Source organism: Colletes latitarsis, chromosome 6 (genome assembly GCF_051014445.1).
Source record: "Colletes latitarsis isolate SP2378_abdomen chromosome 6, iyColLati1, whole genome shotgun sequence".
Classification (NCBI taxonomy): Eukaryota; Metazoa; Arthropoda; class Insecta; order Hymenoptera; family Colletidae; genus Colletes; species Colletes latitarsis.
Genome location: NC_135139.1, coordinates 13,902,200 through 13,929,272, shown reverse-complemented (window position 1 = coordinate 13,929,272; position 27,073 = coordinate 13,902,200). Strand labels below are relative to the sequence as shown.

Here is a 27,073-nt window from a genome sequence, read left to right as displayed (position 1 = left end):
AGTCTACGGATAGTTTTTCACGTGTCAACTTGGAGGGAACCGGAAATGCGGAAAGTCGATGCAGAAACTCCGGGACAGGTGCTTATTTTCGGATTGATGGTGGCACGTTACACTTCACTGAGTTTTCGTAACGCTGAAAAGTATTACCGGCGATATATCGGTTACCGTTTCAAGGCACGTTTGCGCGTGTGAGCACATGTCTATACACGAGTCCGCGGGAAGTATCAATTCCCAGACGGTTCCAGAACTACACGCCAATTTCTTTGGCACGTAAGCCAACCACTCGTTCTAATTTACTCGCTGCAGGCACAAGTTGCCCTGCCAGCCAGTTATTATTCCTCGTACGGAGAAAAAAAACGAACGCGGCGGAGTTGCTCGTAATTTATATTTGTTTCCGAACAAAAAATCGCGTCTATCGCTACGCAACATGCTCCTACAAAGTGGCCTGAAAACCAATATGGACGTACGGCGTAAAAGTATGGAGAGCAAATCGAATATAAAAATACTTCAAAGATTTAAAAATAAAATACCGTGAATATCTGAGAGCTCCATAGTATGAAAATAATTGAAAAATGACAGAAGTCAAAGATGAAATACCTGAATTTGCCAACAACAACCGATTAAGGAGCTGCTCTAGAAAGCAATTTGTTAGTGGTCCTTTGGAATTTTTGGGGAGAAGAGTGAAATATTTTTGTATTAAGTTTGAACATGAATATTTACATCTATGTTTGAAGAATATCCACAATTTTTTCCATGCAAAAGTATGTAATACTTCTGAGGTTCGTCTTGTTTTCATGAATGAAAGTCATTGTATGATTGATTGTAAAGTTATGTTTGTCTTAAGGTGCGTTTGGATCATCGAATAATCTGTAAACTCGTCTCTAATTTAGACGTCTACGAGAAATGTTGACATAAGCGACATCTGTTGGAGATTGTCGACTGACGTATCAAAAGATTCATCAATTAATTGGAAAAAGCGACATCTACGGAAATCAATTTTAGTGGACTACTGCGCCAAACCTCGTTTGTAGCAAAGTTGTAGCGGTTTATCTTAATGTGAATTCTGTACCAAACATATCAGTTCTATTTTTTTTCGTTATGCACCATTTTATACTTTTTATTTTATGTTATTAGAGTTGTCTGTAAAATGTTACAAAGTAAAGAGATTAAAAATAAACAATTTCTAATTATTTCGACGGTGTAATCCATCCGTACACCGAACTACAAAAGTAGATCAACAAGAACAGAATTTTCTGAAGAATAAAAAATATATAATCGTGATAGATGAAAGTACATCGATCAGAAGTTCTTAAAAGTAAAATGAAAGTTCTAGCAAAATTAGCACGTACATGAAACAACGAATAATAACACGCAAGCAACCAAGTCGAGAAACTATTGCCTTGTTAGTGACGTGGCGTGTTAGACTTAACTATGTCTCCCGTATATCCGTAATAACTGGGGGAAAAACAAACATCAGAATTGTGCTGATTAATCGCCAGTAGCCTCGCTTTTAGCCTCTTTTATTCGTTCCCGTTTCACGATGAAAACGTCGCAAGAAGGAAAGTAATCATAATAAAGCTTTCCTCGTATCTTCGATCACAACTAGTTTCCGTCTGCCCGGAACTACGCGAACAAACAAATTATCGAGAATGAATTCTTTTCTTCTCTCTTCTCCCTGGAAATCGGGAACGAAAAAAGAATCTCGAGACGTCTGTAGAAGCGCAAGATTAGGGGGAACGTTCTTACGAAAGAATTTTCTATGAATAGACTTCATTGTCTACTTTCAGCTTCTAGCAGATAAATAAGGAACTGTTACAAGTTTTCTACTAATATAGTTGATTATAAAATATGAAAATTACCATTTTTTTCTTTTAAATGATAGATTAAACGCCATCCTTTTTACTCCTATCACATTTACTCCTGACTGATCCATCGATCCAACAAGAGGAAACAAAAAATTGATTTTTTGCTTGCATTCCAATTTCAGTAAGTTGACAGATTTCAATCTACCATGTACTAACAATTTTAGTATGTACTCTCCTTTCATTGCTTCTACCATTTTTTAAGGAATAAATAAAAACGTCTCATTAGCGATCAAAAGGGTAAAACTTCTCAGAAAAGTATGTAAAGAAGAGCATGTTGCAATAACATATTCTTCCGAGGATTTTTTACAAAGAAAAAGCCGATGTTGCTAATATACAGTGTGTCTCATGAACTGTGTACACTTAAGTATATTGACCATTTTAAACAATGCGAGAAATTGTTACTTTCCGAAGTTGTAAGGTTTAAGAAAGTACATTAATATATTCTTGCAATTTAAAAGAAAAAATTGGTCATTCCATTTAAAAACAAAATTTACCTCTATGCCTCCACTTGCAAAAATATTATTTATGCCATATTATGTATTTTCTTATACCCTACAACTTCTCTTCGTAACATTTTCTCGCATTGTTTGAAGTAATCAATATATTCAAATCTACAGAGTTCGCGAGGCATACTGTATAATATTAACCGTAAAGCCTCAATTGGCACAAAATGTGTCTATAATTAGAGTATTCATTTTGCATAAAAATAAATGGAAAACAGTGAGGTTAGTATCGTTAATGGTCGGTTTGTTGAGGTTTGAGACTATTGGGGAACGCTGTTTGTCAAAGTAAAAATTTCAATTGGCACAAAATGTGTCTATATCTAGAGTATTCACTATGCATAAAAATAAATTGAAAACAGTGAGATTGGTATCGTTAACGGTCGGTTTGTTGAGGTTTGAGACTATCGGGGAGCGCTGTCCGCCAAAGTAAAAATTGAACAATATTCACCGGAGATTGAGAATCGATAGATCGTTCTTCCCTTGGATAGTTTTGCGCAGAGGAGATTGCTCGATGAAAGAAACCGGCGCGTTTTGCCTTTTGGTATCGCGAGGGAATAAAAAGAGGCAGAAACACTGGTAAACCGAGGCTACAATAGGGAACGTCGGTCGCCGTTGAGCCCCGTTAACGGGATCAGGAAATCTGATTTTCCGTTTCCCATTCAGGCCACTTTTACCCACCGTTGAATAGAACAGCCGCGCGAAAGGAAAAAAGAGACAACGAGGGAGAATCGTTACGCTCCCGGTGGGTTATTTCGTGTCGTCCTTAACATAACTAAGGAGTCCCCTGTTCCTGAAAATATCGGTGTCGGTGTCCGTGGACGCGGTGCACGTTTCGAGGAAAAAAGCTTCTCCGGTATTGGTGGCAACAGGAGTACGTATTGATTTTCTGGTACGATACGGCAACAACGAGGTGGAGCTATTGCAGCTCCAGTGGTAGCACCGCCATATTTGTTTCCCCCAGGAAGACCAGGGAGAGACTGCGGAAAGTGGATTTTCCAGGGGCTTCTTCCAGTAGCTGATTCATCGTCGATTATCGTAAGTACCAACCAGTCGAAGACCGTACGCTAAAGCTCGAGCTTTTCGCGCTATCAAGCATCGTCGAGCGACCATAAACCCTGTTTTGTCGTCGCGTGGCCACTGCGGCGGAGGATGTCACCGATCGCTGCGGGACTGTCTTAGACGAAACTCGTGTAAACAACGTGCAAGGATCGTTTGACAGGTGGTTGTTTCGAATCAAGTGATCGTTACATGGTAACGTAATAAATCGGTTGTGCGTCGACGATCGGTGGCACGTTTGACCCGACCTTTCGAACCAATCAACGCGGGATTCCTCGTTTTCCGGACTTCTGCGGTCTTCCCGGTGAACGACAACGTTTTCTTTCGTTTATCGTTTGCTCGTAGCGAGTTTCGAGTGATTTTCTGTTGCACGTTACCGGTGACAGTGTTGTCTTTCTTTTGTACGATGCACCACGTTACGGGAACGCGCTAGTGCATGGCGGATGCGGCGTAGAATAGGGCTAATGATTGTTTGTCGATTGATCAGCTCGTCTATTCTTGGACGCAGCACGTGGCCACGGAGCACCATGGACTCGCGTTCTCATCGGTTGTTCTTGTGAGACGAGTGCTTGCGTTTAGGGATGCAGAATATATATATTCTAGGCTGCATCTGCAGTGCCACCGATTGCCTTCGAGAAAAAGGCCGCCAAATCGCAGCTGATCCTTAAGCTTCCGATCGCAGTTTTACGTAACGTGTTTAACCTTGCGTCGAAAGCTCTTTATCCGTCGAAACTTGATTGGATCGGGTCACGAGTGATGTAAATTGAATCAATACAAGTGTGTTTTATTCGTTTTTGCGTTTCTTGTTGCTCGACGGTGAACATTGGCAGCGACGTGCGACAGTTGAAATTCTCCTCTTGCACTGCTTTGCAACGTACAAATTTAACTGGTTTTAACTAATACAATCGTAAAGTCAACAGTTTAATGGAAAATTTTAATTAATTCCTTTTGTATCATGCAGTGGAATTAATACTCTTCGTGAATATCAAGTAAGATGATTCTGTAAATATCCATCCTGCGTCATTTAAAAATTGATTATTTGGGTTTAAGTTATACTAAATTGATTGGAAAGTTTGCTTGTGACGAATAACTTATTTAATAGCTTCACAGAAACGCAATCTTTAATGGTTCAGTTCCTCGTTTTTGTGTACTTCAAAGGTAGTAAATAATGGATCAGTGTAATGAAAGAAGAAGTGATATGTTTAATGAATATTTAGAAAGTAATCAAATTCATTAAATCACCGAAAATGGTTTGAGATATTAAATAAACATTAAATTGCTCTACGCAGCTAAATCTATCGCTATAACTTGTCAAAATAATGTGGATAACTTCTTGAAATATTTTGAATTCCATAATAATAGTTCGAAAGAGGATTTCGTTGTTAATTTTGCGACAAATGCCTTGGACGATAAAATTATACGCGACATGACGTAATTCGTGTCACGAGTATTCCTCGTCTATAAATAAATTCTCCGAGTTGGTAATATTTGCTCTGAAATTCTAGTTTTAGAGAACTCCGATTTTATAGATATTCAAATGCACGAGTAGCTGTCAAATAAGAATTGATCCTCCAAAAGCTTTCATGCAATGTACATAAATCGCACGGAAATAATTACTATTGCATGTATTCCGTCACAGTAACTAGTAAATTAAGGTTTTATTGCATGTATATATCGCAGTAACGTTCGAAGAAATATATACATAATAAGAATATGATTCAACAATTTATCAATAAACAAATTCAACGAAAAATTTCATAAATAGACAGTTTTTTTGGCTGTATTACTCTATTTCTTTAAATGTTTTCCAACCTTTCTCTTTTGGATTTTCTTCGACAGAAACATATAGTGAATTCAACAATTCCTATAATTTTTTTAGTTAACGGACACTTACAAAATTTACGTATTTAGTTGCTAACTGTCTTTCTGCTGAAAGGTCCAAAGAAATAAAAGTGAAAATCTTTTAATAAATAAATTAATGGTAGCTTGAGAAAACTTTTTATTCTTAAGATTATTTTGACCACTTCTTTGAATATCTATAAAAGTATTTATGTTATTATAAGTAATTGGCCCAGTACGCGTAATTGAATATCAGTTTTATTGAAACTTAATAGTAGTCTATATAGACAACCACTTAAGCTTCACCGTCGAGTACGCAAACACTGCTGCTCGAGAGTTTGAAGCGCCCTTCGATCTTATAATAAACCTACGTACAAACACAAAGAGGTTTTACTGAGAATAATATGCTTACATATTAACTATATTTATTATGCATCAACTTATTTCCAATTCAACTACTTATTTTTCTTTTAAATAGTTTCAGATCATTTTTGTATTACCAAAGATAACCCAGACGTAATTAAAACTCTGATTTTGTTCGTGTACTTGCACCAGATAAAGCTTGAAGTAGCGAGCAACAATAGGTGTATAAAATTATTCTTATTATATAATTAACATTTCGACTACGTAGTTATTTCAGGAAACAAAATAATGCACACGTAACATAAGTATGAAATCAAAAAACAAAGGAGTCTGCTAGAAAAAAAATACTGAAAGGAACATGACAAATTATCTGAAATTTGTGCAGTTCAAATAAAAAATAACAATCACATGTATGTTAAAATATAAGTATACTAACAGTTTTTACTTCTATTCCTAGATAATTTATTACATTGATTTTATTTTCTTTCTTCACAAGTTAAGGAAGATTTTTCATTATATACTGCTAATGGAAATGTTGACGATACGCCATATTTATGTTACGTGTTAATCATACTGTTTCTTGAAGAATTAGATACCCAGATAGCTGAAACGCTGATTGAATAATAAGATCAAATTTATAGACTGTCGTTGCTAACTTATTACCAATACTCATGACTAAAAATATTCGACTACTTCGATCGACTCTAAAAATTGTCAAGACTGTTCATTCAACAAATTATATTGTTTAAGTACAATTTGAAATAAAATAAGTCTTAATAATCTCTTTCTGTGATCTCCCACAAAGAACTAAAAATTTATTTACAAAAATTTAACCAAACCATGTTGAAGTAATATTATTTTAATATTAAGTTTTCAATAAAATAAGTGCATTCGTATTAAAAGAAATTTTTATTTTTACAAAGTCTATAATCGATTTTAATTACGAGTATTCTTGTTCTATTTGAATAAGAAATCGCTTCCTTTGCAATTGCATAAGAATTACCACATACCTTGTAAAGCACGCGTTTTTACACTGCCTTTACAAACATCTGAAGTAGCGTAGATCAATGTTCCCCGCGACAGTACAACGATAATCGATATAAACTGCCTTTTTCCGCTGTACGTCGTAAAAATGATTTTCCCGAGCGAGTTTAACTTCCACGAGTAATAACTTCCTAAGTTTTTCCGCCGATGGAAACGTTACAACGATTTTTCCTGCCGGGGGAAAATTCAACCTCAAACGCAGCTCGCGCAAAGTGAACGCACAACAAACAATGCCAGTACACGAAAACTGAGCAGTCAAGTGCTTCTTTCCCTTGTGTATTTACGACCGTAATAAATCCAAAGAAGACGGAATTGCCTCGAAATATTTATGCTTATGCTCGCACAGAATGCAAAAGTGTCGTGTTTCTTTAACGAGCAACGCAAAACGACGAAATGGAATATAATAAATGAACAAAATGTACAAAAGTAAACGAGACAAAGCACGTTTCATCTCGAAAGATAAATAAAACGCTACGTATCGAACGAAATTAATGGCGCGATTAAAGCCAACTAGGAAATCCTTCGAACTAACGACCAACGCCATTTTTATCGATAGATTTTATTCAAATTGTCGTTCATGTTTCGAATTTTATCGAGTTAGGAGAATTGTATATGGTACGATTATCTTCATTATTTTATGATACGACTTTCCTCTCACGTGCAACTGTATGAATTTTTTAAATGAAACTGTCTGAATTGTTTTCCATAAATCGATTCCTGGAGCCATTCTGTGCACACGAGGTGTAGGGTAATTCAATACTTCATGAAATATTTCATTGTGTCATACAAGATTAATGCTCGTTTCGTAATTAAATATTTATTAGAACACTTTCGACTCTTGTTTCTTCCTGAGATAAAAAGCATAATCTATGGTAATTATATTTATTAGAAAAAGCATTATATCAGTTATCTCAAACCTTTCTCCGTTGCATTCTAAATATTTTGTAATACGTTTCCTGATACGATTCATTGCGTTGGTTAGATGTTGAGCACCAGTGTTTCAACAATTCATCTTAATTCTATCATGTCAGTTATTTGCCGAAACAAAACAGCGGAAATACGCGTTATTTTTTAGAAAATCCCACAGGGAGAGCGTGAAATTTTTACCAAATGAATATTCATTGCTGAAAGCATATCTCTGTTTCCTGGTTCAATTATTTTGCATTAGCGTACGAATAAAAACAAAAAAAAATATTTGTAAAAGTCCATTTACTAGCCAAATAGCAAAAAATTATTTAAAAATTTATTTAATAATCTTTACAAATTTTCAAACACATACATAGTACTCGGTAAACTGAATAAAATATGCTTCCTGAACATGTGTCCGTGAATGAGCCCTTTCAGAGTGAACAGCGATTTTCCATTTCGATAATGTTAATTACCTACCGACGTCTATTCATCGCTAGCGATATCAACACAAAGGATTACTACGGATTACATGGAATTATTTTAATCTCTTATAAGCTGTCTTCCATGTGTCGTGCTTCCAATATCAATACATTCCTGACATCCTCGAATCCCTGACTCTTTCAACAATCTCTGATTTACTTTAATCCGCTTGACTGACATTCTTTAGTCGTCGTCACAGGTCAGGCTTATTTACGTTACGGACGCTTTATTCCACGAAACGTAGCACGGGTCGATGGTGGATAATTTTGTATAAAAAATAAATAAATCGAAAATGTTCTTGAAAAATGAATGATCTTTTGAAAAATGTTTCATTGTTGAAGAAATCATTCTGTATAGACTTGTATTATTTTTGATATTGCAAGTACTACTGCTTGTTTTTGAATTTGTAATCATTAGGGAGAGCATTGCTTGCTTTTGATCGTTTCTACTATTTTATTACTAAGATATGAGTCTCCGTTTGTTTTTTAACGTTCAATATAAACTCTACCACTACTGTGACAATTGTTGTCACCTCGACAAACGCGTCGATGAAGATAGAACACGTTCCTCTTAAAACCGACTTGTTTCTTTTTTTATTCGAACAATCGTCTTATAAATGTTTCTAAATACGACAACGAGGAGAAGTATTACAAACCAAAGTTGATCACTAGTATCTAATGAATTTTCAAGGCTGATTTTCTCAACAATTAAACGTTGAAGGAAAAAATTTATTCTACATTTTCTATTCATTTATTCGTGCAAAATCATTTCCAATCCTCTGGTACTATGTACGTCACACTGAGAAAAACTGATGATACACATACGTCCACAATTCCAAAATCATCAAACAGCTTTGAAAATCGATACGTAGCTATCCGTAGTATAGTATTATTGATTTCTAATGGCAAACTAACTAAACTGCGAGTCGAAAGTGTTAATGGAATTTTAACCAAAACATTTATCAGCATTTAGTCGGTGAAAATTTTGTAAAAATTAATTGTTCGTTTGGAGAAACTTGTTCGTTTGCGTGGTATGGTTTTGTCGCGGAGTGTAGCCGAAAGAATTTCTATTCGCAGTGGAATTGCAAGTGGCAGGCGAGACACGCGTAGTAGAGGAGGTCGCGAAGAACGCGGCGTAAAGCTACAGGCGCCACACCGTCTGCAGCTGACGCTCGATAAACTACATTACGTGCTAACGCGTCGAGCCTTCTATTTCTTCTTCCTCTTCTATTTTTTTTTCCTTGCCAACGTTTCGCCTCGCTCCTTCGTCGTTGGCCGCGTCGCGAACTGTGTCAGATTCGAAGGTCCTATCGCGACCGAAAACTGTGTCGCAACCACGCGGCGCGCGGCGTCAATTTCTCAGGAATTAGAAAAAAAACTGGAGCGTACATGTTAGGGGGAGAAAAACGTTCGCTGATAATTAAGTAGTTCCGGCGAGCACGCGTTATCGTGATCCTTGCTTTATAATTTCTCGATGGGAAAGAAAAAAAAAATAACACCGTTTGTCGACGTTACTTCCCCCTTCTTCACCCTCGTTCGTGCGTACGATTTGCATTGTTTAGTGCTTTCTGGTGCTCTAAAAACTTTTTTCTCCTTTCCGTCCGTAGGAAGTGCTACGACCTCGCGAGAGGCTCTGGGCTCACGTAATTACGGTAATTATGGATTCTTAGCGGACACTCCAAAATTTGATGAAAATTCGCTGAGGAAAATCCATTCTCCTCGCATGTGGAATATTTTTAAATTAAACTCTTCGTTAGCCTGAATAAACGCGGGTTTTCGTTTTCGTGGTTCTTGTCAAGCAAAAAATATTACTCGAGACATTTAGTTTGTATGCGTTCCTGTTGTTTTTATTCGTGAACGCGATTATAAATTTGGCGTTTCGATGACATCGATAAAATCAAAGTTTAAGAAAATAAAATGGAAATACCGAAGGAACAAGAAAAACATGTAATGTAAATCTTCAAAGGCAAACTATGTCGAGTCCACATTTTGTAAATTTAATATTTCAAAAAGCAAAATATAATAAGATTTCAGTGACTTAACATTTTTATTCCGAGTTTCATATTCGCTACAGCAACGGAAGCATGACTTCGTACATACAGCAAGCATAATTCTCTTTTCCATTGGAGAGCCGAAAAATACATTTACATTTACATATACTACGTGACTTTATCATGAGATAAAATAAAATAGTAAGAAAATATGTCTCCACGTAGTATTATGTAAACAAATAATAAAGATATACATTTTTTTGCAATTCTTTTTTTTTATACAACTACAATCACGAATGAGATTATAGTTTTCTTTGGCAATTAATGATAGACATTGAAAACGTAATATGACAAAATTCCTGACACTAAACATTTATAACAATTTTTTCCGTCGATCCTGAGAATCTACTTTAATAAAGTTAGAAGTATGTGTTTTATTTTTTAGATATTAATTAAAATAGTAGTAGAAAACTTTGGTTTTGTGTCTTGTTATATTTTTAAGAGTGTCTCTCTAAATGTGTCAAGAGACATTCTGTGTACCTAGCATATTTTCATGAATAAGACACAAACTGTATAATACCTTCTTTTACATAGGTATAAATGAAATGTATTTCTTCAATCTTATGTCATATTTTTAATTATCAAGGAATCAAAAGACTGTGCTCGAAAGCTTTGAAAATAAAAACACGTTTACTCAACGTAACGAAAAATTTAATTTAATTTAAAAAACAAGTAATTATTTTGGACATTTACGTTTTAAAATCAGATAGATCATCTTTTATACAAGTTGTGGCTCAAGTATACATTAGTAGTCCTATGAAATTTCTTACGAAAAATTCGAAAAAGAATGTCAGATGATGAGAATTGAAAAAGAAAATGTTTCTATACCGACGCAATTAATTAAGCATTAGTGCTTTAAGCTTTACACTTTTTGTGTTCTGTACTTTCGTTGCTTGCTCTTCAAACTGTGTCACACGTTCTGAAAGCCCTATGGCGAAGGAAACTGTGTCACAATTCTACCAGTGCGGTGTCTCGTGTCGGGCAATGACGGTCTCGTAAAAAAAATTAACGTCTTATACTATTCGATTCGTCATGTTAGATTTTGCTTATTTTTTAAATAAAATAATAACTTACATTGCATGACTGCAATGATTTCTTTAAAAATTCGTGTATATTTAAAAATACGATCTACTTTTTTACCCCATTTTACTTCCAGCATATGGAAAATCTTTCTGAATTATACAATTTTTTTCAGATTCCCTATGAATTTATAATCATGCTCATTGTCTAAAAACTTTACATTTACGTTAATTGAATATAATTTTGGTGAAACATCTACCGTCCAATGAACAATAGAGTACATAAATTTCAAATTATCACAGTTTTTTATTCTCTAGAAATATACGTAAGTTTGAAGAAGTTTATTATTTAAAATTCCGAAACTAAACTATCTCCTTAAGAATCCATATTTTCCGACTGCAATTTGTAATATCGTCGCGAACTATATATCGAATTCTTGCAATCGTAGCAACGACACGCGAGCTAAATCCGATCTACTTTTATTAAAACAGCAAGCTTCGGTCGGAACGATTAAAGGACCTTCGGCGCTGCTGATCTTCGACCTAGTTACGCCCAATATGCATTCGAGTAATGTTTATTCCGAGACGCGTTGCATTTACATGCAGCGTTACGAAACCGATATTCGAGAAGTATACATGGAACATCTGTTCCAAAATTGAACTGTTTTAACTACCAAATTCGCGTCTACGACGAGAATAAAAGCGAACCCCAGCCGCAATCGATATCGTATGTATTAAACTGACTCTAAATACGCGTGCACCACGATACAATTTATGAAAGAAGCACTGTCAAAGAACAAAGGTGACCTACGAAATTCAAAATCCGTACTAAGACCTGTCGATTTGATTTCAGTATCGAACAGATGAACGTTTGCAAGAGTACTTCGGTATGCGGTTCCGTAATCTCAAAAGATACAATTTTCATTCGCTGGATCCTTTGGATCCCGCCATTTCTGTACGATCATCCCGCAACAGAGATTCTCTCCCGATGACACACGGTGGTATATCGATGACGTCAAATGCTGCAGTGCACGGCGTCGTTGCAGTTCGTTGGTACGCTTGCGCGAGCCATCGATCGATGCGCGTCGTCTTTCGGAGCTTTCCACCCGCGCACCTCACACGAGGCGCAAAGCAACCGAAAGCAGAACACGCGCGCGACCAGCCTCGTCCTGCGGTAAAAAGAACATCGTGACTCGGACTCGCGAGAAACTCCGACCAAGGAATCCGATTTCGCAATGCGAATCCTTGGTTGGCCTTGAACGACATTGGAATCGTCAAAATCTCATCGACGAACACCCGTCAACTGACTGTTCCCAGTGAAACAAAGTAAGAGAAACCGAAATTCGATCGACAGGGGTTAGCCCGTCGACAGCTGGAACAGAATAAATGGCGATGGAGGTGAATCGTTGAACGTCGGGGACGCCCGATTCCATGGAACATGTCGCTGGTGGTACGTACAGTCTACGAAATCTGTAACTCCGAGTATTGATAAAGCGCCGATGCCCTCAACCGCAAGTTCCGTAGTTACAGTTTGACTATACATCGGAGAGACTGTCGGAGGAAGGAGCAGTGCGCGTCGAACGCTACTACGATGATGTAGACCACCCATATAGTGTTCAGTCGCTACGTAGGATGTAACAGACACCCGGTGATCGACATCAGGATCTTCTTGGTGATCGAAGAGTCCGGCACGATGCCGAAGGAAGTACCAGTGGAGAACCTGGTGATCCCGCCGCAGGATGGCCGGATTTGCGGGACGATTTGCATCTGTCAGATGACGGCCGTCTTGTCCTCCGTCGCGTTGGTCTACCTGACCGTCGCGATCTACATGCCCAGCACCAGGGCGTTCAAGTCCGGCATCAGCGAGGTGCCAGTGATGTGTACGACAATACGCGCGGTGAACGCGGACAACTGCGACTGGGGTAGCTGCGGGGAGTGGTGTTTGTCGAAAACCTCCGGTCCCTGCGTACAGATTCACGTGAATCTACGCAGAAACGGGTCTACGATACTCCTGGCGAACTGTACGAACACCACGAATAAGACTTGTTACGGTATCGATCAGGAGAACGCGAAGAAATCGAAATGCATCGCCGACGAGTGTCGTAACCTGACGGGCACGTTCAATTGTACGTCCGGGGTGTGCATCAATATTACGGACGCGTTCGAGTGTATATTTCACGACACCGATCCACCGATGAAGTGTTCCGGTAGACGCGGGAAAATAACTTGCATAGACATAGACGGTTTGTTCAATTGTAATCGCGGGACTTGCGAGCGCATTAGAACCCCTTACAACTGCGATCGCAGGTGCGTCGATATCCCGACTAGAAACAAGAATATGATATTGCTAAGCGGCGACAAGGTTTATCTTAGTCAATGCGAGAGAGCGATAGACGTTCTCTCGAACGAAGAGATTTGGAACGAGAATCGCGGGGACGTCATGATGGCGTCGTGCTACGGAATGTTCAATTCCACCCTCGGCGTCGAGGCTGTGGACTGCATAAACGGTTCCGTTCTCGAGAAGGATCTTCTCACCGATCTGACCAATTTCACCTATCTATCCTACCTCAACATATTCGCGACCAAACCGCTGGACGAGACCAGAAAGGTCGCGCCACCGGAACAAGACCTGATCATTGCCAACGAGAGCCGTCTGCTGATCAATCTCGAGGGTTGCGTGAACACGCTTCGCGAGGAGTGCAAGGACTTTCTCCACGAGTATGGGAAAGACGGCTCCGATCATAACGCGCGCGCCAGGTTCCCCTGTTACTATGCCAAGGGCAACACCGGCGTGGTCGTGTCCCGTTTCAATTTGGAGAACACGTACAAGGAGTTTCTGGTCGCGTTGCTGTTGCCGAGCATTCTCTTCGTTGTCAGTTGTCTGACGTTGATCTTTTGTCAAAGGACCGTGGTGGTCGGGGACGACGCGAAGATGAGATTCAAGGGCACGGTCGGTTCGCAGATAGAGAAGAGCACTCTGGGTAACCTAGGGGATGCTGGCGGAGGAAACTCTGCTATGGCGCTCTGAGATCCGTCACGTAAGAATCGTTCGGCAGCATCGGGATGCCAATCACAGCGATTGTGGATATATTTTTAGACGAATTACGAGTGAATCTACCGACGTATTTAGACATCTCCTGTGAAGAATATGTATAATCAAATTTGAAATACTCTTTACTCGCAACCGATTTTATTCTTTCCGCCAAACGTTCTGCAATATTCAACATCACGCTATTCTATTCTGTGCTACCTATTTTCACGTATTATTAGACTAAAATCTAGAACAACGAAAGGTGACCTAATATTTAATTTTTAACGAGGGGGGGCCTCTAGACAGTACTCTATATAGATAAACTTGATAAAGGTGTAGAGTGGCTATACACGTCTAACATAACGTTTTCTTTCTGTTGACAGGCATTCCCCTCCTGGAGGAGAGTCCGGCTCGTCAGTCGATATTCTCCCTGCGCGGGCATTATTAAGGTGTGGGGAGGGGGGGAACGCGTGGTTAAAATTCTCATGTTGCAAAAAAAGTAAAACAAAAGAAAAGAAACAAACGCAAACATTTCTGCAAAGCCATCAAGAAAACAAACCAAAAAAGAGAGCGAGCGATCGAGAACAACAAAAAAAAAGTACCGATTTTTTCCTACTTGCACTGCCTGCACAAATACTTTCGAGGGCGCACGTGCTTTTTTTGCCCGTGCCGCGCACGCGGACAGATCGCTTCGAAGAGTTTGTACAAACGGATGCGCGACGCAGCTCTCGGCTATTTGTCTCCTGCTGACAGGGAGATCCTGAATTTGGGCTCAAAGATTCTTTCGGATACGGACAGTAACGAGAAACAAAAACAGGAACAAGACAATTCGGCGTCTTTTACACGTGACATTCGTCGGTAGCTTTTAAGTGTCCCCCTTCTGATTGATTCGCCGTGACCGTAGATAAGGAACGTTACTACACGATAGCTCTACGTATCGAGACTATGCAAATATTATAACTACATGTACACAAGATACACTTTGGGATTCGAAGGACGTGCCTTGCTGGGTATATGATCGATCGGGACCGATCTCTGCACCAACAGGCCTATCGAGGCCTCTCACGATTTCTCGCTTTGCTTCGTAACTCTTCTGAAAGTATTTCAACTTTAAGCTTACTCTACGATTAATTTGAAGAAGACGTTCGGAATATCGGAGCTCGACGTCGGCCTACGGTACCGAGGAATAATTCGTTAAAAGATTCCTTTAAATTACATTCGAGAAACTGCATTGAACGATTGGGAAAACAGAAAAGTAATTTCATCAGTATCGAAGACGAAAAGAGGTAGACGATTGGTCTCTGCGCTTTGAAAGTAGAGGAAAGTTTTACTCGTTGAAAGTAGGGTCCAAGCGACCCACAAAAGCAGCAACCATTGAGTCCGACGAGTCAACGGTGATCATGGGTGCCCAGGAAGAGGACTCCAAGTCCAGCACCATGGGCGGAGGGGTTCTACCAGTGGTAGAAGTCCAATCTCTGGTAGAGAAGGCCAAATTCTACACGTCTCTCTGCCTGGGCACCACAGCTATCCTTGCCGTTTTCGCTTTTCTCTTTCTAATCCCTTTCGTCGTCGAGCCGGCGATTTCTACCATTTTGTCAGATTTCTCTCCTCATGCTGTGGCCTGCGTTGTCACCGATCACGTTTACGCCGAGGGACTGAAAAACTGTTCTTGGGCAAGCTGTAGAGAAGGTAATTCGTGTCGAATAATTACTCATTAAGATTACTCATGTGCTCTTTTCAAGTAGTTTTGTTTAAACGATCGACGTTTTAATTTTTCGCTACTTGGGATCTAAAAAATTTATTCAAGGAATCAGCTATACCAGATATATGATAGATTATGCTCAACCATTTTGAACAAAATTGGTATGTTATGTATACAGAGTGCAAAACATGCTTGTAATGTTATGAAAAACATTTACAACTTTTGAGGGCACAAATGCAACTTGTCATCTTTAATTAAGTTTCAGTTGTTAAATTGAAAATTATGCTAACACCAAAAAGTCTTAAAAAAGTCATTACGTATCAGGTAAATCGAAGAAAAATTTAGAGAAACATTATCTCGTGTAAAGGAGTCATCTACGTTAAAATGTTAAAAAAAGGTGTTTCGTTCTAAAGTTTTTACTCAAAAACTGTTAATCGTAGCTCTTTAAAACTTTCTATACTTATTTATAAAATACTTTATCAAAATACATTACCGTAATTTATTTAATAAAATTATAATTAAGTACTAAATACCTAGTAATTCCTGAGTTTTGCCAATTTTTAGAATTTCAATCTAACAATTTAGAAACACAAATTATTTATAAATCCTAAAACATCACAAAAATTTAAAAAAATAAAATGAATTTTCTTGAACGACTAAATAAAATGACTTATTATATATTTTAATATTTTAGAAATCTTATCAACAAACAAAACAATATTTACATCTTTCGTTGTAGTAACTATAGTATCCTTGACACTAATTTTCTTATAGTTTCTGTTGTAACATTATACCATTCTAGTCGGAATACAATTGACTAGATTTTCAGGATATTTATCTGAACTAGTTATTTATTTGCTAAACAATAGATATTAAATGTGTCCCTATAAGTTAAATTTTACTATAAATACTAAAAGTAAGTCAGAATTCTAGACCTTCATTAAATATCAAAATATTGTCAAATACAGCAGGTACATTCTAAGACTTTTAAGTGGCAGTGCGCATCGATTGTAATCAAACTAGGCCAACAAGTCGACATATAATGAACTTAACAAGTGTTCAAAGATACTTTGCGATTGCAGGTTGCACCAGTGCCGCGCTCCGTTGCCACCAGATCAGAGTCAACTACACGAGGCTGACGTTCGAGGAATTTATGGCAAAACCACTCGGTTCTATTCCCTGGGACGTCTCGGACACGAAATTCTTCGTGAACACGGAAGGCTGCGGTTACCCGCCCCGAGTGAACTGTTCCATCTTCGCGAAGAAGTACGGAAACGCGAACATGGGGAAAATATTCCCCTGTTATTACAGCAGGACACACCCAGAGACTGTCGTTGCGAGGTATAATTATACATTTCCCTCGGTATTCTTGGAAAGTGACACGAACGGAAGCACGAAACGTGTCATATCCGATGCACATTGTGAATAATGACGACCATGTCGTGACAAAAATGAAGATTCGGATCTTTCTATGCTTCCATTTATTTGTCAACTGTATTGGAGACTACGTTTGTATGATTTTTTTCTACGGAGTCACCGTGACACATTTTGCTTGCTAGATGACATAATTACTATTTCGTATATCGATCTGCAGATACTGCGGATAAAAGTTTCGCACGCAATTGTCGACACCGCCTATCTACCATTTATTATTTAGAAACATCTATATTTAATCTGTAACCATCGTTATGTGGGTCATTGTCGTTTAATGTAGAACTTTGAAATAATTATTCGCGACAGATCTATGAAACAGTTATCGTTTGTAAGTGCAAAAAATAGAACTACGTATTGTACTACTATATTTGTGAAACGGATATTATATCGTTAAATACGAAAAATATATCAGTGTATCTAGTAGACGTTTCTATGTGTATACAAAATATTTATTGACTCTATAATGAACGCGTTAGTTTTTTGGGAAGTTTAATTACGAAAATTTAATTTAATTACAATATTCAACATTGTTTGAAAGACAAATGTACACGTATATGTATGCTTGATATTAATGTGATTTATTCTCCTAAATTGTTAATAGTGAACCTATAAAATATTTTGGAATACGTCGAAATAATTTTCTAACCGTGGTTTCGTATATTTTCAGATATTCCTGGGATGAGAATTTGAGGCATTTAGTGCTGGCCTTGGTGGTGCCCATAGTTCTTTTCGCAGTATCTCTCTGTGTACTGTGCTATTGGTACTGCCCACCGATGGGCAAGTCTTGCGGAGGACCAGGCCGTAACCTTATTGACAAGTACGCCAGAAAGGAAGAGTAAGTAACGTGTATGTATGCAGTGCCCAGTGAGGCTAGAAGAACCTGTAACTCCTTACGGCTCTAACGAATTGCTTCGAGGAATTAAAATATTTCTTCCACAATTTATAATTACATTGCAAGCATGGGGAATATCATTTCCAGTATTATCATTTCTAGAATAAATTAGTTTTAAAGTTAGTTGAAATATATCTTAATGTAAAAGAATCCCATTATCGCTAACAACAGAATATTAGATATTTGGTTTTTTATGATTTTTACAATAAGAAGACACATAATAAAAGTTACTGAAAATTAAATTTGAAAGTTTCTCTATTATACACAAATTTTAAATAATATCGATAATAATCAAGATAAATAAAACACAATTCTGACAGTCTCTTATAACCTAAAATTTCTGCTATAAATTCTATATTCCTTCTTTCCGTATTATTTTAATCACTAAATTATTTTATAGATAATTTTATAAGTAAGAGGAGTTATAGAAAAATAAAAGGCAACTTCTGTACATGGCGTATTCAACATTATTTCCTTTAGCACATTTTATGCTGTAAATAATCCATATTAATATCGTTAACCAAATATTAATATACAGTACACATTTATATGTTCATGTTTTGTAAATTTACGTTCTTATATGTTACAAACAGCTTTTGGCTATTTCTTTATGCTGAATAAGTATAAGACTTTCATGCAGTATATAAATTTATTATAGCAAATATTTTTGTTTGCTGTATATTCCTAAATTTAATATTTTCTTTGCACTAACTAAATGTTAAAAAAGAAACTCGACAAATAATGGAACTGTTCCTGAAGATTATACATCATACTTCATCAATAAGATATGTGAAAAATCAAAAGTGACGTGCTTAATGTAGTAATTAATCATTTTACTTTCATAGAATTATTATTAGAAATTTAAAAAATCTAATTTATAATATAATATCAAAGTTATTTACTCAATTATAAGGTATTATTGTCTTACTTAGAAACGCTAACAGTGGACGGATAATGTATTTCATTAATTTAGTATTTATATTGAAAAGAGCAACAAAAAGTTAGCTGTAAACGTAGTCTAACTTGGCTTTTTAAAGATTTGATCGATCGATGTCAATATTGTATGTTAAACTCTTTAATTTGGATTAATTACTAAAATAATTCCTCGAAGTAATGCTTCTCAATGTAGTTCAATGCAGAAACCTTTCTGTATTTTCTATCACAAGTTTTCTATTGCATTCCTACAGCATCCTGGAAGAGGACGAGTTTGAGGAGGACGAGGAAGAATACTGACTGCTACCAAGGGCTCACCCCCCAGCGCGGGAGTGACGCCGAAGAAACTATTGAAAGTCTCCAGCGTACTTTACGTTCTAAATTTAAGCGATCGTTCAGAAGCAATAGCAGCGCTAGGGAAATTTCAGCAACAGAAAATGAAAGATGCAATTCGTTCGTAACTTCAACGCGACTGATTTATTTCAAATCACGCTACTTCTATCGATAATATCGCGTCGATGAAACTTACCACGAGCTTAACGCTAAACCTACCGGCACTTCATGTATACCCATTCCTACCATGACCGGTCAAATGACCAGTCTTTCTTTTTCTCTTTTACGAGGCAACGTACTTCTAATTTTTCCATTATATGTATAGAAAGTTGTGTTTTGAAATTTATTCGTAAGACATTCTTCTCTTTTATGTCTCATATTGTTTCTTAAAGCATTGAATTCTAAGAACCTGTACAAAAATATTCAATACTTTTACTCTAAACGTGCATTGATACTTTATTAGTATTAGTAAATTAGTAATTTTCATCGGATATGGGATAAAACGCCCTTGAGAACGAATTTTGTTTCATAAATAATCCAGTTTTATCGCACACCAGTCGTATATAATCAATAGGAATAGCTGAAACTTGTTTGAGTATGTAGCGTCAAAGTAAATTGTAAAATAAACATAGAAGACGGCATAAATTACAGTAGTTGGTATAGTCATCGGATAGGAGATGAAATGCCCTTTAAAATGAGCGTTTGTGCGAGCCGATAGCTCAATTAGTTCCGGAGATATAGCGAGTTTTGTTTCAAGTCGACCGCGTGGCCAGTTACGGAAGCGCGAGATCAATGACTGTGCGCGCGCGTCAATAGTAAACAGTGCGTAGTAAATTCTTGGAAATACTACGCCCGAACTAGGTCACGGTAGTCACGTTCGTGGGGTAGGTCAGCACGATGCACGCGCGAGCGAGAGGCCCAACGCGATGCGTCAGACGGAGACAGAGATAGTCCAATGAAAAAAATTACGTTTTACATAACTTACGATATCTCGAAAACGGAAAGTCGGATCGACAAAAACCAAAAACCATTTTAAAGAGGAAGCTTTGCCGCTGCCAACAGTGGCTCAATTATTAGTAAAACACTAATAGTATCGGATCTGCACGCGTCTAAACTTTTACTATTTTTAATGCGCGTGAATAGGCTATTATACGCGAGCCGGGCAGCGAGACAGTCGAATTAAAAAAAATTACCTTTTACATAAACTACGATATCTCGAAAACGAAAAGTCGGATCGACAAAAACCAAAAGCCATTTTAAAGGGGAGGCCTTGCCGCTACTAACAATGCCTCATTAATTAATAAAACGTTAATAGTTTCGGAACTGCACGCGTCTAAAGTTTAACTATTTTTAATACGCATTGTTAGACTGTTTTAAGACAGTGGAAACTGAAGATTCTCTCCTTTCGTCTTTGCTATACATATATTTCCTATTTACATCGGAAGCTAACTAGAATTTGGTACCGAATTTTGTCCAGCTTTTTACAAAAAAATATAAATTATTCAATCGGTCAGATGACAGGTCGTGGTAGGCAAGACAGACTACGTATTTTTCTCAGAAAACAAAAAATAAGAATAGAAGTGAATATTGTAAAATTCATTGTACGTTTACAATAAGAAAAGTCGTGAAGTTAAATGGTGCTAAAATAATATTGTGTGTTAGAGATTCCAAACGAAATTTAAAAACGGTCATTAGACCGGTCGCGGTAGGTTTAGTGTTAATCAATCGCTTTCACTAATAGAAATTGGTAACAACACGATGCTCTTTAAACAATCACTTGTAATCTACTACGAATTTCTACTTAATTTTTACCTAATATTTACATTTAAAATTGCAATAAATCAAAGGCTTTCCAGAAAATTATTCATTAATTATAATACAAATCGCGATCAAGATCTGTTGAAAGCGCTCTGACCAGTTTGCAGATCATGGTGTCGTACATCGAAAAATTCAATCGTATTTTCCAAAGTATTTGTCCGTACAAATTAACTAGATACGATATTTTTACACCGCATACCGTGGAACCAAAAAGCCAGATAATCCAACGATTTCGAAGCCGTGCAAACGAGCGACGAATGTTTTTAAAATATCGAGCACGCCCACTCGAAGGGATTTTTATACGGACACAATAAACGTTAAATGATCGCGAATTTATAAGGTAAAGTAGGCCGGCGTTTGAGCGGAGAGCTCAGTCTCGATCATCTACCAGTATTCCGAAACGTGGTTCGGGAGTACGATAACAAGGTGCGCCTTCCTAAAACGTGATAAATATAAGCGTAAGGAACAATTTATTCGTCAAGTGGCACGTTTTATCGCGATACTCGTTTGTAATAAGATAAGTGATGTGCTCGTGTTACGTGTTTGTAAATCGTGTTTACTCAAAACACGGGTAAAACGACACTTCAGATGATAAATAAGAAGCAATTTGAGAAAAGAAGCATTTCGATCGCGTGCAAATTGCATCGTCGTTTAATCGAACAACGTTTCACGAACACCGAATGAAACGAATTCTTTCGGAAGAATTTATTATTCGATAAATCTTCGACGAGTCGATGGGAGCAGGGCGAACTTGTGTACTTCGCGGAGGGACGACAGTCGATTCGTCGCGCATTCCAAAAGTAACAAACAAATAATCAAATTCCTGCGAAGACTCGCGTCGATTCGTTCGTTCTCGCGTTTCGATTTCTTTCGCGGCAGTCTAAGTCGAGAGGAAAATGAAATAAATGAAACGGAAGAAGCGTACCGAACTTACCAACGAAAATCCTAGGACCTTTGATGCGATTGCAAAAATAGATCAAAAACGCGTAGACCTAAAACCTATTTTTGCAACGATTTTTAGAACGACGGGGAGGCGTGAAGCATAGCAATTTCGAATCGACGCGAACGAAACGCGAGAAACGACGATCGAGGTAACGCGAACGCTTCCAGGATCTGTCTTCGCACCAAAAAGTGAAAACTCGTAGGTTAAGTTTAGCGCGTAAGTTAAGTCTGTGAATATTAATCGATCAATCGATTTGACCGGGATCGATATAAAGATTATTACAAATTTTTTACGCGGGCGCCAGTCGCGTCGTGGTTCTAGTTAGATATATTTGCGTAAATCGCAGGTGCACAGATACACGCGTCGTGCGTAGTAGTATTTACAGCTCTAGATATCAGTCTTTCAGTTCGGTTTTTCGAAGGGACGAGCGATCTGCATTCCATAAGCTGCGAAACAACGCGACCTAGCTGGAACATTCAGCGAATTAATTAGCAATAGATATGTATCTTGCATCGTCAAGTTTGTTTCTCGTACTTGGTCGATGCATTAAGTAAAATATCGGGTCAGAAGTGAATTCAGCACACAAAAGTAATTTTTAAAATTTTTAAATCTCAAATACTCAATCTAAATTAATATCGTCAATACAAATATTTTTTGGTTTTGAATTACATCTGTTTTTAAATGACCACATTGACCTCGAATGCAAATTATAAAAATATTACGATTGTTATATGAGAGTGTTTCAAAACAATTTAAAAAGCTATACACAAGATGCGATTACTAACATATAACCGAGTAAAATCAGTTGCACTAACATAATTTTAAACCAGTATTACTATATGAATATAACAACAAACATTATTCCCATTATTTTTGTGTGTTTGAATTGCGACTGAAATTAAGCCCACATTGTATAAAAGACTCTATGTATCAAGGAAACTGCCTTTCACACATTCTGAGTACCATATAAAAATTTAGTGTCATCCAATTAACTACCAACAAATAATAAATAGAATGTTTATTATCAGAAAGCTATAGTGACACAAATAAAAGAATATCAATAGAGTTAATAGTGGCAAAAATAACAAAATATCAATTTTACTTTCATTGTACAAATAAACTTTGCGAATACAGCTTTCTTTATTATTTAAAATAGCATATTTTTACATCTATTACTTTCAAAAATCAGTACAACTAAATTTCGCGATAACTATATCGTTCTTTAAATATGCAACTTTAAAAATATTCATCGGATAAAATTCACATTGTTGAATTATGTCACTATCGATTCTAAGAGGCGATATTATTCTTTAAAAATGTAAATTTTAACCCTTAGGTACGTCTATTGGGTACAAATGATTCGATATCGTGTACAATATTCTACAATATACAAACATCTGTGAATATTTAATTGTTACAGTAAACTAAAAGCCACCTATTATTTTTTCGATTTCAAAAAAATTGAAAATTCAAAAATTTTCAATTCAAAACTTGTTTGACTACTGTAGTTAAGGGTTAAAATGCTTCGCCTGTAAAGGTTAATTTTATAAAATTACGTCGCTAGTTGTACCAAAAAGCGATATTATCGCGCGTTAATAAATTGTGAAGTCTTATGATTAGATTAACGAGATTCGCGCAGTTGTTTCGAAGCGTACGGAAACTACGTCGCGACCCTGTACATCTAGAATGGTTGTGAATCCTTACTCGGCCTTGCTGCAGGCGTCCAGAAAATTGGCGTAATTTCCTTCGTGAGAGAAGCGAATGCCAATGGAGCCTGCTATCTGGCACTCATTCCCCACTCGAAGCTTGCTAATCGATTTCCGTTACCGTGCGCTAGCGATCGATCGATCGATCGGCCACGCCCTTGAATTGGAGTCGAAACACACGGGGGCGAACCAATCGCACCATTTGTCACGTGAAACTTTTGCTCAAGACGCTCGGCTCGTTGAACGGTGAGGTATAATCGAACAATCGACGCGAAACGTAATAGAAAGAAAAAAAAAGACGTTTATCGAATTCGAAACACTATTTAAACGATTCGTGTTGCCATCCTCAGCCAAAAAGGCGTGTCTCGGTTGCTCGTTTCTTTAGATTTTGCGTCGAAATTACCTAGGTTCTCCTTTAACTTGTTCTGGACGTTTAACTTTATTAGCACTTTAACATCCTTCGCGATCAAAATGCGTTTACAGTGATGATTCGTAAATTGAACATTTCTATCCCCTCTCTTGGAGCCAGTGAAACGCGAACAACGACTTTTAAAACTCTGCTGGAGTCGAATTTCGAAAGATGAACACGCCAATTCCGGAGCAACGTTTATTTTAAAAATTATTACTGTATTTTGTTATGAAAACATAAAGAGGGATACATCATTTTGGCTTAGGATAGCAGACTGCGCGTCTTAACGTACGATTTCTTGTATGAGGCACGATGAAAAATCGTAACATGCACGGTCCGTTGTAGCCGTTAGCGTAATTTAAGCCGAAGTTCTGTCAACGTTCGATTGTTAAAAATTGGGGCGTCAGTCCGTGGAACGATTCGCTGTCACTGTCAGATCGAAAAGGGAATGGATAGAAGTAACGAAATCGTCGTCTTCGATCGAAATGGTCGTCTCTAGGTCGCGGAACACTTCGACGTAAATTGTATTTAGACACTGTCGTTGTGCTTGGTCAATGTACCCGCGAGCATCGAGAATCGTTCGTAAGATCGTGAGAGCGTCATTGACAATCTCGGTAATCCATGGGAGCTCGTCTGCATGCAAGCACTTCCATATCTCTCATATCAGATCGGTTTAGTGCCAATTCGTTAGTCGATTAGAGCCTCGCCAGTGATCGTGGTGTTAAACGTATTTAGGATCGTCGGTCGCGGGAGATGACGTCGATGCAATTAGATAGACGATACGAAATTCTAGGGAAATGAAATATATTGATAAACGCGACGATCGAACGAGTCGTTTCACTACGCGCCAAAACGCGATGAAACCGTTCGATAGATGAACGATGAAAAGTAGAAAGAAAATCGCGTACGGTCACAGATTAGAAAGCGACGATGAACGTAAAGTCTATTTCTATCGATACGTATGTATAATAACGCTCTATCGCATGTTACTTGATTATTCTAACGGTACCTGCACCTACTATAGTTAAGCTCTGCTATACCAGTTCCCTTTCTATTTCCGTTTCGTCTTTTTCTATTTCGCCCCGTTTCTCAGCAACTTAACCCGTAGTTGCTCCTACTTCTATATAACGCCTTCTCATTCTCTCTCATATAAATACTCCAAAAGTGAAAGGACACTCTACGAGAAAAGCTTCCCAATTCTTTATCTTCGAATTTTAAACTTCACCAACGGAAACGTTTGTCCATCGCTTCGGGCGTACCATTAAGTCTTGAATACTGTACATAATATTATATTATATATTAACGTACTCGTTCTGCGATACTAACGGACAATTGTAAATAAAAGATTATACGGTTTCGTTTGAAATATATAGAAACACGTTTTCTGTTAAACGTGTTCGATTATTTCCAATCTTCCTTCTCGAACTTTATCCTCCATTTCTTTTTTTTTTATATTAAAATCGAACCCTACTTTATTTTAATTCACAGTTTTGTAGACGAAACGCGTAGTACACTGGTATCTCGTATGTCCATTTTATAAAATCGATCAATGTAACGTGATAGCAATCACCGAAAAAGCTTTCAAGCCCCGCAGGTGCACAACAATCGACCTTTAACAACTTTTAGAACACACTGCGCCACGACAATGCAATTTAAAATAAACAAAAACATCCTTTGTTGCAACAACGTTGCTTTAAACAGAATTTGAACAATTTCGAGGATGTATCGAATGTTTCATTGAAACAAAATCTATAGACATTATTTCATTTTACAGAAGCTTTTATCGTAATAAAAAACGTATTTTTAAAAGACTTCGATATATTAAATAAAATTGTAATACGCACTAAAGGTTAAATTCTCCGAGTTTAAAAAATGTCATTATTGCGTCAAGGTCTGGAAACAAGTGGTAAGTGGAGACTATAGCGTAGCAGCATGCATAGAATGATGAATTGTCACGGTCGAAACTATACTGAAGCTGTACACACTATTACTGACTCTTGCAGAACTCCTGTGTACGATGTATGCATTCCATAATGGTTGCATACAATGTACAAATGCACTCAAGATTTTACACGGAAGTACCCTGTTAACCTTGCTATGGGAAGGGCTACATCGTTATAAATGAACAGAATATTTCACGATTACAGTTCTCAATTTACTGTAATTATATGTTACTCAAAATTCACGTTTCCCCTTTCCAAAGAAGAGCTAGAAAGCAATCTATTCGGAAACTCTTGAAACTGAAACTAGATAGTTCAATGAATACTAATAAGCTAGTATGCAATGGAGACGAAACTAATTTAAAACATTCGATTGAAGAAAACTTTCTGAAGCCACATCGTGTAGCGAGAAAATGCCACTCGTACCACAATTTGCAAAAATGATTTGGTTTATTTTAACAAAAATAACTTGCAGAAAAGAAGAATAACTGAAGAAACAAACTGACAGGGAGGGAGAATGAAATAAATATAGCGGAGAAAAATTTACGAGAAGCAGAAGAAACGGAGGGCAGTTTTTAAGTACATGTAGATCTGGTTATCAAGTTTCAGAGTCATTTCTTTTATCAGCTCTTTTCTTTTTCATATCACAGTGCATTTTGTAGGTTTTTCAAGATTAAATCTTAAGTTCGAGTGTAAATGCTACATAGCTCGAAAATGTAACGAAAAATAGAAGAAAACGAGTCAGAAGATATTTAGACTACATCAGTGGAACACTAGAATACCTGAAATAAAGTAATTTCCTCT

The 27,073-nt window shown here is 37.3% G+C and overlaps 3 protein-coding genes across 4 annotated transcripts in view; 2 read left to right on the top strand and 1 right to left on the bottom strand.

Annotated features, from left to right (window-relative positions):
- Window positions 1-27,073, bottom strand: part of LOC143343063 (cilia- and flagella-associated protein 298) — a 132,744-nt gene that overhangs the window by 64,257 nt on the left and 41,414 nt on the right. The window lies entirely within an intron of this gene.
- Window positions 12,147-14,760, top strand: Teh3 (tipE homolog 3 phospholipid transfer protein). The gene is made up of 3 exons (XM_076766199.1): window positions 12,147-12,578; window positions 12,653-14,166; window positions 14,543-14,760. The coding sequence occupies exon 2, from the start codon at window positions 12,822-12,824 to the stop codon at window positions 14,154-14,156; it is 1,335 nt and encodes a 444-aa protein (XP_076622314.1). The 5' UTR covers window positions 12,147-12,578; window positions 12,653-12,821; the 3' UTR covers window positions 14,157-14,166; window positions 14,543-14,760.
- Teh2 (tipE homolog 2 phospholipid transfer protein) lies at window positions 14,898-25,721 on the top strand. 2 transcript variants are annotated; one of them, XM_076766200.1, is made up of 4 exons: window positions 14,898-15,848; window positions 16,944-17,202; window positions 17,963-18,130; window positions 19,375-25,721. In XM_076766200.1, the coding sequence occupies exons 1-4, from the start codon at window positions 15,560-15,562 to the stop codon at window positions 19,418-19,420; spliced, it is 762 nt and encodes a 253-aa protein (XP_076622315.1). In that variant the 5' UTR covers window positions 14,898-15,559; the 3' UTR covers window positions 19,421-25,721. The 2 variants fall into 2 exon arrangements, with proteins under 2 accessions (XP_076622315.1, XP_076622316.1); XM_076766201.1 differs by having other exon boundaries at window positions 17,963-18,141.

Excerpts from the sequence above, each read along its gene's own strand:
- Teh2 (XM_076766200.1), top strand. The coding sequence starts at position 15,560 with ATGGGTGCCCAGGAAGAGGACTCCAAGTCCAGCACCATGGGCGGAGGG. Across the intron at positions 15,849-16,943 it reads TTGGGCAAGCTGTAGAGAAG|GTTGCACCAGTGCCGCGCTC; the intron begins GTAATTCGTGTC and ends TTGCGATTGCAG. Across the intron at positions 18,131-19,374 it reads AAGTACGCCAGAAAGGAAGA|CATCCTGGAAGAGGACGAGT; the intron begins GTAAGTAACGTG and ends GCATTCCTACAG.
- Teh3 (XM_076766199.1), top strand. The coding sequence starts at position 12,822 with ATGCCGAAGGAAGTACCAGTGGAGAACCTGGTGATCCCGCCGCAGGAT.